At 41.1% G+C, this 15,983-nt stretch overlaps 2 protein-coding genes and 1 non-coding gene across 23 annotated transcripts in view; 1 reads left to right on the top strand and 2 right to left on the bottom strand.

Moving 5' to 3' along the window:
- dock7 (dedicator of cytokinesis 7) overlaps nt 1–3,568 on the bottom strand; it is a 47,072-nt gene extending 43,504 nt beyond the window's left edge. For 17 of the 20 annotated variants that reach the window (XM_069153147.1, XM_069153145.1, XM_069153143.1 and 14 more), the window contains exon 1: nt 3,414–3,568. In XM_069153147.1, the coding sequence (XP_069009248.1) occupies nt 3,414–3,451 (38 nt within the window). In that variant the 5' untranslated portion in view covers nt 3,452–3,568. The remainder of the gene's footprint in view (nt 1–3,413) is intronic. The other 3 variants (XM_069153150.1, XM_069153149.1, XM_069153146.1) reach the window with 1 other exon arrangement.
- atg4c (autophagy related 4C, cysteine peptidase) lies at nt 3,460–15,583 on the top strand. 2 transcript variants are annotated; one of them, XM_069153159.1, is made up of 11 exons: nt 3,460–4,767; nt 4,914–5,034; nt 5,643–5,726; nt 6,168–6,398; nt 8,660–8,999; nt 9,791–9,861; nt 11,645–11,847; nt 12,106–12,184; nt 12,951–13,027; nt 13,512–13,631; nt 14,048–15,583. In XM_069153159.1, the coding sequence occupies exons 2-11, from the start codon at nt 4,920–4,922 to the stop codon at nt 14,213–14,215; spliced, it is 1,488 nt and encodes a 495-aa protein (XP_069009260.1). In that variant the 5' UTR covers nt 3,460–4,767; nt 4,914–4,919; the 3' UTR covers nt 14,216–15,583. The 2 variants fall into 2 exon arrangements, with proteins under 2 accessions (XP_069009260.1, XP_069009261.1); XM_069153160.1 differs by lacking the exons at nt 5,643–5,726; nt 6,168–6,398.
- trnae-uuc (transfer RNA glutamic acid (anticodon UUC)) lies at nt 11,347–11,418 on the bottom strand. Its single transcript has one exon. It is a non-coding gene; the product is annotated as a tRNA-Glu (tRNA).
- Nucleotides 15,584–15,983: the final 400 nt, after the last annotated feature.

Raw genomic sequence — 15,983 nt, forward strand, 5'->3', positions numbered from 1 at the left:
GAAAATTATCGGCAACTATTATTATAGTTGATTAATCAGCATTTTTTTAAAGAAAAAAATGCTTAAATTCAGCATTTTTAAGATGAATATTTTCTGTTTCCTTTCATCCTGCATAAAACTGAATTTACATGATTTTGCTTGTGGACTGTTTTACATTTTAGCCGGCATCTTCAGCTTTTGAAACACTGGTTGAATTTTTCGGCCATTTTCTGAACTTTTAAAAGAGCAAACAACTAATGGATTATTCACAAATCGATAATAAAAAAATAACTGTTACTTGCAGCGTTAGAGTCCATTGTTCAATTCCAACTGGGGACCTTTTCAAATTTCAAATGTGTGCACGGTGAAACAAACATGCCTGTGTGAGTTTCAAAAGAACACTTGCAAAATCACAATAGTGGTGCCACGATACCAACAACGTAACACAAGATACACACCATTATCGTGGATGGTATTGTCCCATTGAACCAAAAACAAACTCTAAATTGTTTAGAGCCTCTAACCTTCAAGCTTAAGTAATATTTAACATTTAGCTTGATTGAAATATTAATTTAAATATCAAACTGCGATAACTCTAATAAAGTTGTTTCCGCAATAAGTGAGTTATCTTGTGATTTCAATCATAAGCAACCTTATTGTCCAGAAAACCTTACTGCTTGTCGAGTAAAATCAATTCAAAGGTAGGAAACAGACTCATACATGCTGATGGGTGTGCAAATGTACACTTAACAGCCTGAAGCAACACTTAAAGCAATTGACTGGAACGTCATAGACGAGGCTAATTAACACTGGCGATAATAGTTCTTATCCTTTAAAGGCTCTCTCTCTCTCTCTCTGTCTCAGTTCATAGCTTCACTGTGTCACCTCAGACAGCATCATATGTTACACCCAGACAGTGAGGAGAGGAACAAATAAAAAATCCCTGGACCCCAGTGGTCAGCACAAAGCTCTTGGTGCTGTGGCAACACACATATGAAGGTCCTTTAAATCACAGCAACCACCAAAACCACTCAGAGACCTTTACCTTGAACAAAACAACAACGCAGCAAGTAGCCCAAAGTGACACAAACAAATAACAAATTAGAACCAAGGAAAAAGGCTACACTCACACAAAAGACTCAAGGTTATGTTACACAGGTGGCACACAGGCTATGAGGGTCTACGGTCATGATTAACTGTGTTTATCATTACACTTTTCCTCATAACCAACAAACGGTCCACTGTACCTGACTCTCTCCACTCTCCACTCTTAACGGCACGTTTCAACGCTCGTTTGAAGGTTACTTTAAACTTTTGGTCATGATTACAGTAACGAAGAGCAAAGATTAGCTGCGAGTCAGTCAGCAAGGTCATCACAAACGTCTGGTTCTCCAAAGCCGTCACACGGCTAACTTCCATCATTAAATACACTGGAGACAAACGATGTGAACCTTTCGGGCTTAGACAAAGCTGCAAAACAGAAGTCACGAATATCATTTTACGCAGGAAGGTAAAAAAAAAAAAAACAACAACAACTGCAAGATCCGGCTTGAAAGCTGAAGATGAGCATGACAGTGCTTTGTAGTAGAGATCCAGTGGCCTCTGCAGTGCAGTGCTGTCACCGCTGCTGGAGAAAAGCAGCAAGGCTGAACGGACAAAAACATTCCACAGTCCTCCCCAATGCCTCTCAGCAGACCTTTACTTAGCACTGGTCACTGCACAGAGGAATAACTTCATTAAGCAAACAGGCAGATGGTAAAAAAAAAAAAAAAGCAACAACTCCCAGGACCAAATACAAACTGGCAGCAACTAAGGATCATTATATGATCAAAGCATTCAACTGAGGCTGTGATTGGAAACATCTGGACAAAGCTGTTTGGTGACTAAATTTGTCACTTGAGACACAAGCTAACGAACTTCCTCTACTAAGACTCAGCATGCAACAGTTGCAAAAGGGAATCTTTGTCTTCCACCAGATGAATAATTGCACCATGATAAACAATGTCCACTGGCCTAAAAGTCTGGGAGAATACAGTAAACTATTTCCCAACCTATATTTATACAGACTTTATATAGACTAGATATAAACAGTGAATGCAGTATAACAAAGACAATAATCGGATACAATAACCACAATAACAACTCGGACTCTCTGAATCATGCAGTCTGAATAACCTGCCATGCAGAGAGAACGTCTAGTCTGCACAAATCAATAGAAAAAAAAAAAATCCCATAATCACTTAGGAATTTCGATTAACGGGAGTTAGATTCATACGCCTTCAGCCTCGACATCAACACAGACGAGACCGTGCAGGTACAACTCCATCAAACATACCGATATTCAAATCTATAGTAAAATACATTCGGTTCAACTAGATCAACCAGTTTTCAGAATAACCTTCTATTATGATATAGGAAAGGAAAAACCACTGAAGAACAAATGCATGGTCTTTTGTATTTGTCTACAGTTTTTTTTTTCTTTTTTTTGTGCTTCTTCTCTGATGATCATGATAAACTGTCCAGAGGGGCGTAAATTCGTATTTCATCCAGTGGAGGTGCGGGCACAGAGAAAAGGTGAACCAGCAAGCAGGCAGGTATAATATATACTGTACTCGATCCAACAATCCCTAGAAGGACTCGGATGTCTGTGCATTAACTGCTCGGCAATAACATTGATTAAATATGTCTGTGTTGATATTTATTATCTATTTATCCATCTATCCGTCTAGACACTGACTGGGATGATGGTATTTGACAGCTCGCACAAAGCCCTTTGTTAAAGAGATTACTTTGATCTGTCTGAGGGGCGGCGGGGGGGAGGGTGGGGGGTGAGATTAGGATATCGGTGTTTGATAGCAGCTGAGGGAGGCTTTTGTTCCCCTAGTATGATCTCTCCTTTTCCATTGAGGTCCATCTTGACGCACCAGCTCAAACAAAGTTCAGTCGCATCTCTCCCAGTGGCACCGAGCTGCCCTCCCTCCCTCCCCACCTCCTCCTCACTCCTCACTCCTCCCCATCGTTCGCTACAGCTAGCTGTCCAAAATGAACGGTTTCCAATTTACAGCAGTCCCTTTCGGTACGGATCATTATTACAACACATAACTCCTCTCTAGCCAGGATACGGTCATTATTACAACGGTATGGCCCCTTTGTTAGCAGCGAGTGGGGGAAAAAAAAAAAGAAAAAAAAAAAAAAGGGGGGGGAGTAAGCAGCTAACGGAGTCAGCTGTCTTGTCTTGGGTGCGTCTGAGCATCTTTCCCCGTTAACAGCTAACGGAGCGGCTAGCTCGGAGCAGCCAGGCTGCCGGGCCTGCTGCTGCTGCTGCTGCTGCTGCTGCTCCGGGTCCCTCCGCGGTGGGGCCGAGGGCGACCCGCTGGTGACGGCGACGGCGCGCTTCGCTGCGCGTTTTCGCTCGGGGTCTCGAGTTCCTTTACCTGCTGATTTTTTGGGCGAAGGCGCGGCGTTCAGCCATGGCGGTGGCCGCTGGTGCGCTTGAGCGAGGTTCCTTCCCAGGCAAGGCAGGAGGCGGGCAGGAGGCGCACAGACTCCGCTTTCCAGTCACTCACTTACGGCCACAGGGAAAACGGGAAAACCGGAGAATGGAGCCTTTACCGTAATGACTGTAACGCGGCGCAACAGAACACACCCAAATTACGCACTGGCATTTGAGAAAACATTACATTTAAAGATGTTATTTAATGGGTGGGGTAATTTCAGTGGTAGATAAATTACTTATATCCTTTATTTGAGTACTGATATTACACTGTAAATTTTCTATTACAAGTAAACAAATGTGCTGAAAATTTTTATTTAAGTAAAGCAGTAGTGGAAAGTAACTATTTTTACTCCATTGCATTTATTATTCCTACATTTGACAGCTTTAGTTACTTTAAAGATGAAGATTTGACAGAATGGATAAAACGCTTTTAAAATACAGCACTTCCTTGAAGATTAAATCAGTGGTTTAAAAATGTTTGCCTCCTGGCAGGTGGCACAAGGCATTATGTTGTCAGGGTCACATTTGAGACTTATATGACTTGTTATCGGCTGCACCAAATAGTGATTATTCCTTTTAAACTTCTCACGTGGTTTTATTTTTAGTAAATGTTCAAATGATTCAATATCTCACCAAAAAAAAAAAAAATCCAAGATTAGAGAAAAGTCCAAAAACTGACTCAGATTTGTGAATGAGAACTTTATTTTTTCTTCACTCCACTACTAGTAATTATCTCATAACCCTGCAGATTCATCTGCTGTCCCTGGATATAAAGTACTATAGTATATAAAGTAGCTCCACCTCCAGCTGATAGATCCTGATGGAAATAGTTATTTAACATGTCTTTGTTAAAAACAACAATGAAGTGGGAAAAGTTAATTAAAAGTGATTATCAGCATGTGATTATTAATACTTAATTACACGCCCTGCGCGTTGTACAACAGAGAGCGCTTGGTTTGTCCAAAAATAATTACACAGGAGTATCAATAAAAGATCAGTGGTCGGTAAGCGCGTTAAACCCCGCCCGTTTGGGCTACCCTGACTTTCAATTCGAGCCCCCCCCCCTCTCTCTCGTCTTCCTGTTTCCCGGCGGAAACACCGCGAGATCACCTGACATCGCTGTTCCACTTCCTCAAAGTGTAAACACGGGGGGACTGCGAAGTTACACTGCAGGTTATGGAGGATGCACCGTGGGTTAAATGATCTTTATAACACAATGTGTGGTTTAAACTCGAAGACGGAGCTCCATCGCGTCTGTGAGTGACGCAAAGCTGGACAGAAGAAGCTCGAAGGTAACGACGAGCTCTCTGTTAGTTGTAGTGTTTCGTAGTAAAGTGACGCTGCTACACTTAACTGTCTGTCTGTGTGCGTGCGTGTGTGTGTGTGTGTGTGTGTGTGTGTGTGTGTATGTATGTGCGTGTGCGTGCGTGCGTGCCAGGTTTGTATGCTGTGTGGGAATGGGTTCCCTCCCTCGCTGGTCCAAATGGAGAGTAAAGGGAGCGACGAGGTGGAAAAATTGAAGACAAAGTTCCTGTCAGTGTGGCACAATGTGAAGTACAGTAAGTAATTTGTTTGAGGCCAACACACTCTCTCTCTCTCTCTCTCTCTCTCTCTCTCTCTCTCTCACACACACACACACTCACACACACACACACACACACACACACACACACACACACAGCCCTGCCACCCACGCTTAGCCCTCCGTGTCCACTTACTGCTCTCACGCATCACTGCTGTGCTGTTTGGACCTGTCCATTTATTCCAAAACCGTGTTTTCTTGACAAAATATGAATTAGCAGCCTGAATTGAAATGTGCACAATTGAAATACAGAATTCACCAATAAGAAACTCTGAACACGGAGAGCAACACAAATAAAAAAAACATGAGCCTCCTGCTACTGAGTCAGTCCTTAAAATAGTTCTTTGTCACTCTGTCCACACTGCGGTTTGTTTGCGACAAAAACTTTCTGATCTTTTTTTTTTTTTTTATTATTATTTTTTAAACACACTCTGATTTGCATGTAACAAGAAGAACAACAGTACTATGTGGTGGGGAGACTTTTAAATGCTGAGTGTTGCACAGCAGGTGTGCCAGTCAGCTGAGTAAATAGGGTACTTTAGAGTCCGCTAACCAAACCATCGTATGTTGTCTTGTTTGTCTTAGGTTGGGCTCTAAAATCAAAGACCTCATTCAGTAGAAACTCCCCAGTGTTGCTTCTGGGTAAATGTTACCACTTTAAGGTTGAAGGTATGAAGCACACACACACACACGCACACACACACACACACAAAACACAGACATATAAATTACACACTTACACCCTGACTGACTTCTCTGTAACCACATTCTCATAGATGCATGCATGTGATTGAATAGACCAAGAATAATGACAACTAACTGCTTCAGTACCAGTAATAATTTGTGTCTGGCCTCTAAATCATTGTCTCCGTAGTGATTAATAAGAGAGGCACTTTGCACCTTGTTGGGCGTAAACATCATTCACAACTATTTTGGTCAGTAAAGCAGCTGGAAAATATTTTTACACTATGTCTTGATGCATGTTAATAATAATAATAACAACAGAAAATGTCCACCATGCACCTTGACATGAGACAGAAGCTTCTACATGAGGCCAAAAATAGAAATAGGAATGTGTCCTGACAATCACTTGTCCACTCTTTGCTTCAGATGATGACAGTGTTTCTGAGGCCTGTTACGAAGCCTCTGATGAGGACTTCGTTATGGGGGACGTGGAAGCTTTCCGGAGCGATTTTGCGTCCCGCGTGTGGCTGACTTACAGGGAGGAGTTCCCTCCCCTGCCAGGCAGCGCCCTGACCTCCGACTGCGGCTGGGGCTGCATGCTGAGGGCCGGGCAGATGATGCTGGCTCAGGCACTGATTCTGCACTTCTTGGGCAGAGGTGAGGCAAACGAATGACTGAGCTACAGTAAAGTCCCCTTGCAGTGATCCAATTAGATGTTTGACAAGAATAGATGGGGGGGAAAAAAAAAAAAAAAAAAATGCCGGGAGCTATAATATAGCTGTGGCTCAAGGGTGAGAAGACAATACAAAATTCTTTTGCATCTTCACAAAAGTTTTGCAAAATATTTTTCAGAATTCTGGGCATTTTAATCTCTCGACACGGGGTCACACATAGCAGCCAGTGTGACTAAACAGTTTCATTGGTCGCACCAGTGCACATTTGGGGCATTTTAGTGTCGCAGTTCATCTGGAATCGCTTTTGGGGAGAAGGGGTGGGCACAGAAACACTGTATTGTTACATAAAAGCTATCCTGCATATTTTATCTTACCAACTCTCTTTCCGCCCACACACAGAGTTAACTAAATCATACGCAAATGGCTTCATAAATTCAATCTGAAATGGTCAGAGCATCATCTTAACTGTTCAGAATTTCACTGTTTTAGTTTCAGATCATTCAGAGCAGGGGCGGACCATTTATTCATGTCGGGGGCTGAAGGCAAACTACTGCGCTGTAAAAATACTGTCAAAGAAAAAGTTGTTGATTCATCAATCACTAACATAATGTCTTAATAAATCACTAATGTGTATAGGAAGGGACAAAAATATATTATTGTGGGGCCAACAGGCATGGTGAAAAATTCTGGGCATACCAGTGCAACCAATGGAAAAAGTTAGTCTATATAGACAATAAAAAGTTGGGGCCTCTTGGCCGAAGAAGAGTGCTTATGGATAGAGGTTGGCTGATCTGATTAGCTGGGAAGCTTTAGTTTTGAAAAAGGGAATTAATATCGCTCCCCTCTTATTTTACAGCCGCCGTTAGAATAAAAGAGAAGGCTGGTTACATCTTGCTGCTTCTAAGTGTTAATTTCTGAAATTTGTGTATTTGAACGTGGAAATAAGCCCTGCTAATATAAAAAAAATAAAAATCTATATTTAATAATATAGCAACCTAAATGAGGTGGAGTAAGCTGCTGAAATGCAGTATATGCAAATAATGTACCTCATATTTATTTAATTTCAGTTCAGCATCTGTTTTTCAAAGCAGGAAGCAACACTTGTTTTCAGTTTGCAGAGTTTCCTCATTTTCAGCCTGAAACAGAACGTTTTATTTAGTTGTTACAAAAGGCATTGAAATGAGTGAGTTCCTCATATCTTTGTGAGATCTATTGTCTCTCAAGTGCCCCGGACTTTAATGGGTCTACATAATGAGACGACTGCAGGTTTAATGCAGCCATTTAGAAAACAATATTTAAAACTTGTCCCTCTGTCAAATCTAAAATATGTCGCTAATGAAATATTTCTCTATAAAGTGACTAATGGCCACTTCAGGATATTTATTGATCAATTTCACTTTGATTCACTTTGAATCAAGGTCATTTTGTTAATGCCTTAGACTCCACTCTGGTCCATTTTATAGCCCGGGCCACTCCCATTCTCTCCGCCTTTAGCTCCCACCCTGTTTGTAAGGCTAAGGCTCTGTAAAATTGAAATACTGGGACACTCAAACTTATAATTGAACAGAATGACACCTATTCTTTTACGGAAGCACACGACATTCAGGGTCTTTAAGGCAAAAACCTTTTTAATTTCAAGGTCTGAATGACTTTTTGTTCTTAATGCTCTGAATGGACGTTTGATGTGTTAAGTGATCAAGATCAGAGAGTCTCAGAGAGAGAATTTCATCTTCATTTGGCATTACTGAAACCAGGTTTTAAAAGCCTGTAGGCTTTTCTTATAATCTTTAGCCTATACTACAAATAAGGTGTGATATATGATTTGTTAATCTGTTCTCTGTGTTGTCATGTTTCAGTTATTACATTTGTTTTGCTCCATAATGCCTCAAAATAAAAATAAAAAAATTGTAGTTTTAAGCCTATTTTATCCTATTGGCTTTTGAAAAAGTGTCAGTAGCGTCTTCTATTTGAGCGCATCATAAATGGGGATAAATGTTATGTATTCATCTCAAATTGTTGTATTGATTGGTGATATTTCCATTGGCCTCAATCATCTAAAAATAAATATAACAAGATTTTGCAAGAAATGTGTCAAATAGTCTCGTTGAAATTTGTGTCCACAGAATGAACTCCAACAGATTGCCGTAACATTTGTATACATTGGCGAATTTCTACTTTCATCTTGCTTTTGGTGTCTAACGTGGATTAAAGCTGACGTTTTACACATGATGTGTTCGTCCACAGACTGGACCTGGTCCGAGGCAACGACCCTCCAGCCGTTAGACACGGAGACGTTTACTACCACTGCGGCGAAGCGGCTGGTGGCCTCTCTGGAGGCATCTCTGCAAGGTTCCCCCCAGCCCTCCGATCAGGGGTCACAGCCGCCACCTCAAGCCAGGGCCACGGGGTCTGCAGAGGAGGCGGACGCACACTTGAAGGAGATGTACCACCGCACTCTGGTGTCCTGGTTTGGAGACAACCCCATGGCTCAACTGGGCCTCCACAGGCTCATCCGCTTAGGCCTGACAATGGGGAAGCAGGCCGGGGACTGGTACGGACCAGCTGTGGTGGCACACATCCTCAAGTAAGTCAAAGTTTGATCTGTGAGTAACTGCAGTTTTTGAAAGTTTTACATGTCACATGTCATATTCACCCCATCTCTGTCCTTTATCATAATAATAAATCACTAATGGTTTAGTATTGTTTCGGGAACAATTAAGACTTACTCACTGATGACTTTTTTTGGTCCGGCATTTTCATTGGATCTATAATTTAGGAATATTTATGATGATATAAAACGTTAAAAGTGTTATTTTTGACCTCATTAATAACTATACATAATCATTGAATTCAAGTACATTTTCTTTCTATCAATTAACCAGTTAAACATTTCAATACTCAGTGAAACTGTAGCAAAACAAAACATATACAGTATGATATATAAAAAAATACAACATGAAGATCATTTAATTGCGTAAAATGAAAATGTAAGGCCTAAAAGATTGCAGGAGTTTGTACGTTATCAGCATAGTCAATTAACTCTGAAATTGTATGAACAGCATAAACATCATATAGATCAAATTAAATGTGTATAAGCTAGTGACCACACCAGCTGACAGTCCAAACCCTTTTATTAACTCAATAATGTGTATGGCTATTAGTAAAGATGCTCATTACTTATTTAAATATTTAGTTGCAAAAATGTCTTTATGAAGAGGCACAGATCAGCATATCATTAAATAAGTAATATTACTGTACTGGTTACGATAAAGTAATGTAGAAAGCCCTGATGTCTAATTAGCATGACCTCCAGATGTAAACTTCCCCTTCCTCACTCCCTTCTCCTTGTCTTCTTCTCCTCTCTCTTTCTCTTAGGAAAGCTGTCGAGGAGGCGATGGACCCTGGCTTGGCGGGTATAACTGCCTACGTCTCCCAGGACTGCACAGGTATGAAAGATGAGCCTGCTGTTGATAAAGCAGGATACTGGGCACGGCGCCCGAGCGGACCCTTCTCTTTCCACCATCTCTCTGCCGCCGTGAGACCGGAGCTGCTTAGAGCGGTGACAGGAGTCTCGTTGTGTCTATTCCCCAACAAACACATCCATTCCAAATCTATAACCTCCCACTCCGACCTCTTCTGAACTTCAATAACTTGAGTGTTGATTCATGTTTGTCTTCTCAACAGCAGAAGATAGCTGTTTGTGGGAGAGCGGGTGTCCTGGTGTGTTGGAAGTGGGGTATAAAGAACAAACCGAACTATTGAGAGGGACTCTGACTTGTGCAACACAATGCACATGATGGAATTGAAGCCTGAAATTATGATTTGATTAATCAAATGGTAATCAACAAAAATGCAATTGTCAAAAATGTTGACAATTGTTTGTTGAGCAAAAATACTTTTCAACGTGAGGATTTTCAGATTATCTTTGTTTATATATGAATGTACTTTGAAATATGGAGACATTAACTTGTGCTCTTTGAAACTGGGACATTTTATACTCCTTTTCTGACACTGAGACATTAAAACAATTAATCAATTTATTCTAAAAAATAACAGACATATTACCTGGTAAAGAAAAGAACTGTTAGTTGCAGCCCTGATGGAATTAACATGAATGCTGCGTGTAGTACTGGACGGGATATGGAGAAAATATAAAATCATCTATCAGGGGCAAAGAATTAACCAGAAAAAGGAGAAGAAAAAAAGAAACATTTATATTGCCATTTCAAGAATAAGGATGGAAATGAGTGGAGATCTTTGGTGTATGGTTTAAAATGAAGGGAATTATTTTTAAAGATTCACGGGTTTTATTGTCGCTGAACAAAGAAAAAAAAAAATTCTCATTCGGTATTCTTTCTGTTCCGGTTAATATTAAACTTAACTACAATAATGAATATAATATAAATGTAAAAAATATATCGATATAAAATGAGCAAAACATAACAATAAACATAACATGTAAAGTGTGTATTTTGAACGTATGAGGTAGACTGTACTGAGCATGTGCAACTGAAGACATTGGTTGACAGCTGGACAGTTTTTTTTTAGGTTGACTCACTGGATGTAGAACTTTAGTGTAAACCGGCTGCTTCAGTCGATATTCTTCCTCCACTTCTGGTATCTGTGGGTTTCCATTTACAAAATCCTCGTCACAACAGGAAACTACAACAACAACAAATATCTGAGCTGCAACCTACGTGGTACAATTAGCAAGTTTTGATAAATATTTATTTTATTTTTGTAATCTTTTGCGGGGATGTAGCCATTTTAATGCCAAAACAAGCATCCAATACTTTTGATTTGTTTAAAGAAATACAACCAAGACAGTGTGTTCCCCCCTACAGTAGGGTAGGGGTGCAGTCTCCACTCTCCAGTGCTGGCACAGATAAATGTAGCTTTTTTTTTGGCTCAGATAATAACTAATGTGCTTGTTCCCATACCGGGAGTTGAACCCGGGCCGCCTGGGTGAAAACCAGGAATCCTGACCGCTAGACCATATGGGAAACCTACAACATCATATTAGCTGAATGATAAAATATTCATATGTCGGGGTGACCTTTTTAAAAGTCACTTCATTTTAGTTCAAAAACCAGGAATGCAACAAAAAGACAGGACTGACTGCCCGAAGGCCTGACGAACAGACAGAATGGATTTACAGATAAACGGGGGCAGATGCAGAAACAGACAAAACAACCTCCATCTGACCTTTGGGTTATCGATCCTTCACAGTGTACAGCGCTGATGTCGTCGATTGCCACGGGGCACCGGGAGCGGGGCAGGCCTCCGGCAGCACGTCAGACGCCCCGCCTCTACCGCAGAACGACCAACCAGGGTCTGCCCCCACCTCGCCAGACAACCGGGCCGTCGTCATCCTCATCCCTGTGAGGCTCGGAGGGGAGAAGACAAACCCTGAGTATTTTGACTTTGCAAAGGTGAGACACACATCGAGGTCTGGGTGGTTGATGCACACTCTACTTTACCTTCACCTTCTACTTTAATAAGAAAGCTGCTTAAAGATTTTACAGGGTTAAAGTCAAATACTGTAAATAGGAAGTGGTCACTGTGTGTTTAACATATCTGGTTTAATCATTGAAATGAAACATTTCTAGGCAGAATTCAAATGAAAGTATTTCGGCTCCCAGTCAGATGTGCTGTGTGCTTGTCTGTCCTGTCCTTCTCTGTTCATTTAGAGCATACTGAGTCTGGACTACTGCATAGGAATCATTGGAGGGAAGCCCAAACAGGCCTGCTATTTCGTAGGATTTCAAGGTTAGTGTTAGTGTAATGGAAAACCGAGAAAACACACACACAGAGAGAGCAAATTATTTTGCATAATATACCCTTCTTACGTGAAGAGACAAAGTGAGTTAATGTATTCCTGTTTGCGTGGGGAAAACGGAGAGGAGTGGAGATGGAGGCGAGTGAAGCAGGGCTTACTTTATTCTCTCTGACCCATCAAAGCCTCACCCATTCATCACAAGTAAACCTCCCAAGTTGTGAGCTGTAATTGATTTCCATAGGAGGCATGCATTAAATTTCATCCGGGCTCCCAAAGTGAGCCACTCTTCATCACCTTCAGGAGCTAGGAGGAACCTTCAGTTGTACATCTTGGCAGTCAATATTTACGCATTTACATTTTACCAATTTGAAATACAGTGGTGGATGATGTCTAAATGACAAGCAATACATTCTCCCTGCCAAGGCGTGGCTCAGCGCTGCATTTATCATATGCAAATGGTCGAATATAATTGCGTGTTTGTAAAAGTAATTCCCCCACACAAAAATTAAATGACAACCTCCTTTTTGTGGGTGTAAAGAATGTGCTTGTACAAACGCATCTGATTATGCAGAATTTAATCCACCCCGGTGGATATTAAAAAGCAACAACCTTCTGGGAGGCATATTTGACGCACACAAGCCTAACAGTAGGCCAAGCGGGTGACTTTGAGCTACTCTGCATAGAAATTGGAGAGAAGCGCGTTTTTGTAATAATTTGATGTTTTTGAATAACTTGTCTTTTGTTTTGTCCTTGCAGATGACAGCTTGATTTACATGGACCCTCATTACTGTCAGTCTTTTGTGGATGTCAGCAGCGGCGATTTCCCTCTCCAGGTAATGTGAAATTACACAGACGAGCTGACTGGGGCCCCCCAGTAATGTGAATTTAATAGTTTCTGTTAGTACTTAAGGGTATGAATCTTCAAGCAGCACTCGGCCCAATTACAGAGTCCCGATCTGCTGATTTATTTGCCGCTCAGATAAGTGAAGCTGCCACTTAAGAGAAATACGGCAAATACAGGATTGGGCAGCATGAGCCTTAATATTTCAGGACCCATACATAAAAATCAGCACACAGCCCTATGTAGCAACTTTGTTTTATGCCTTTGCATGCCGTGGTATACAATGTGACAACACATCAGAGTTGTAAATTTATGGATGCTGTGACAGCAGATAAATAGGATGTCATTCATCACATGATGCAGAATACATCTTATTCCGTGTTCACGGTGTCATGGAGTGTACGTAGACCCCGCAGTTACCCGGCCCTTCGGCTTGATGAATATTTTCAGACGTATTTTCTTCTATTTTTGTGTAGTCATATCATTGCCCCTCACCGAAGAAGATGCCTTTCAGTAAGATGGACCCGAGCTGCACCATCGGCTTCTATTCCAGAAGTGCTCAAGACTATGAGAGGATCCAGCAAGAGCTGTCGAAGGTGGTGAAACACAGGACACCTAGAAATCACTCCGGAAATGTCACAATTTTATTAGTCATTTTACAAACACTATTCTAATTTTTATTTTGTTACTACAGTACTGTTTAGTTATTGTTTAGTGTCGTTGCAAATGTGCGTGTCAGTCTTATATTAGCTGACCAGTAGGTGGCACCATTTAGCCATGAATCTGACTTCATTCTTCCTCTGCTTCTAACACCAGTCACTATGTTGGGTAGCTGTTGTAAACCAGTCTTCCCTCCTTACACTTATCATGCCTCTGCTTGGAGGACTTCTGTCTGTGTCGTCAAATGAATGTAATTTGCATCCTGAGAGAGAGGATGCCTCTTGTTATGTTACGTTAAGACTTGAAATTCAAAGCAAAGCTCTCAAAAACACTTGATCTGTTGTTGTTCCAGGTGCTGCAGCCATCAGTGAAGGAGAAATACCCGGCGTTCACTTTCGTGCAAGGTCACGGCAGAGATTACGACCTGTCGGCAGGCCTGACCCCCGAGAAGAGGGAATGGCCCTTCCTCCGCGACCCGCGGAGAACGGTCACCACCGCTGGGGACTTTGTGCTGCTTTGACAGCCCGGTTTAAACGCCCTCTTTCAATGAATTAAACTGTTCGATATCCAAAGCCTCACGTATGAAGCTGTTGGGATGGAGAGGGAGGTTTATGGAACTTTTTAAAACTGCATTAATAGACGCTATACTTCCTGGAAACTTTAGCGGGGAAATTTAAAAGAAAAATGTCAGGAAATGTTGAGACTTCTGGCTGTTGCCTGGCACTGAATATTTTGTCAGGAAGCCATGGGACATTTGTTGGTGCTCTCCTGAATTTAATGACCGATCATTTTTCATACACTCATTTAGCAAAGACGAGCATTAAGGGAGACAGATCACTTTGCACCATTATTTGTATTTTCGTAGGTAATAGGGACTTTATCAGCACAAAGAATTGGTGGAGGATTTTTTTTTTTTTTTTCCATGTTGAATAAGTGTAAAAGAGATTTGATGATAAATGATCACCCGGTCCAGTTCAACACTCGCCCATAGAGGGACTTTGTGAATTCAAGGCTGACATCAGTGTTACATGTTGTTTAAAATCTTCCCTCCTCCAGTTTTTAAACAGAACTTTTTAGGTGGAGGTAGTATTTGCCTAACAGTTCTGGGAAATCCTTGCTTGTATGAAACAAGAGCTCTCTGAAGACAGGCAGAGACGAGCAACTTTTCCAAACTTCTTTGCCAAAAACATTTCATCAATTCTTTATGACTGAAACACCTCAACAACAGAAGCATTTGAGACACGTGCTTTCAAGGAGACTTCATAAATGTGCCAACATTTCTTTCTTTGTCTTAGATAATATATGATGGTGTTGTGCGATATAATATGACTGTTTATCGTTGTGTGTTTTTGAGTGCTATGAGTTTTGACTGTGCTGTGCATCCCAGAGAAAGTGACCAGTGGCGACAAGAGTTTGTAAAAGGGATGGCAGCATCAGGAAATGCCATATTAAATGTCCAAATCTATTTTATAACTTGTATATTTCAGGTCCAACTCACAACTTCAGCCAATTATTTCAGCGTTCTCGCAAAAGATTTTTTTCATACAAAGGAGATTTTGTAACATTTCATGTTGTGTTCCTTAATATATTTCCTGCTTTTCATCCCACTTCTATTCTCCAGCAGTGGGTGAGTAAAAATCTTTTCTCACGTTGAACTTTCACATTAACAAACTCTTGAGGGAAGAAATGCACCACAACATGTTACAAAAGTCCATCTCACACTTTGATTTGTCGGTTCAAAAACACTTGAGCGTTCAGACTGTTGAGTCTCCCTCATGTGCTTTCCTACATTTGTTTGCATAGCAATAACATAACACGTATTAAATGTATCTGTTGTGTTTTAACACTTCCCGACACAAAAGCTGCATAAAGTCAATATTTCACCTTCTTATCTCGTCCTGCTTCTTTTGTGTCCACCTGAAGAATTTTACAGTGACTCTGGAAGAATACAAACCCCCCCCAAAAAATTGTTTGCTTCATTTTTGGTGCTAGATACAAACCTCAGTGGTGTGTTGAAATGTATTCAATCCCTTTCTCTCCCAGTCAAATGTAGCAGATTAAAACTAATCGTACGTGCTAACCATCTCTACAGCCCATTAACCAGGAACCGGAAAAAAATGTGACCCAGTGACACTGGCAGCAATTGTGTTCCTCTGTGGAGGAAAAGAAAATATCCTTGTGTGCAAAGCTCTGTTACCATGGATAATCTGTCTGTTGCCCCCTTAGTTTGAGCTATGCCGGACTGTTTTCCTGTACAATACAAATTCTTGTATTATGATGAGCTGTGC

Source organism: Embiotoca jacksoni, unplaced genomic scaffold, assembly GCF_022577435.1.
Source record: "Embiotoca jacksoni isolate LCO1_2020_lvr unplaced genomic scaffold, fEmbJac1.0.p SCAF_19, whole genome shotgun sequence".
Taxonomy (NCBI): Eukaryota; Metazoa; Chordata; class Actinopteri; family Embiotocidae; genus Embiotoca; species Embiotoca jacksoni.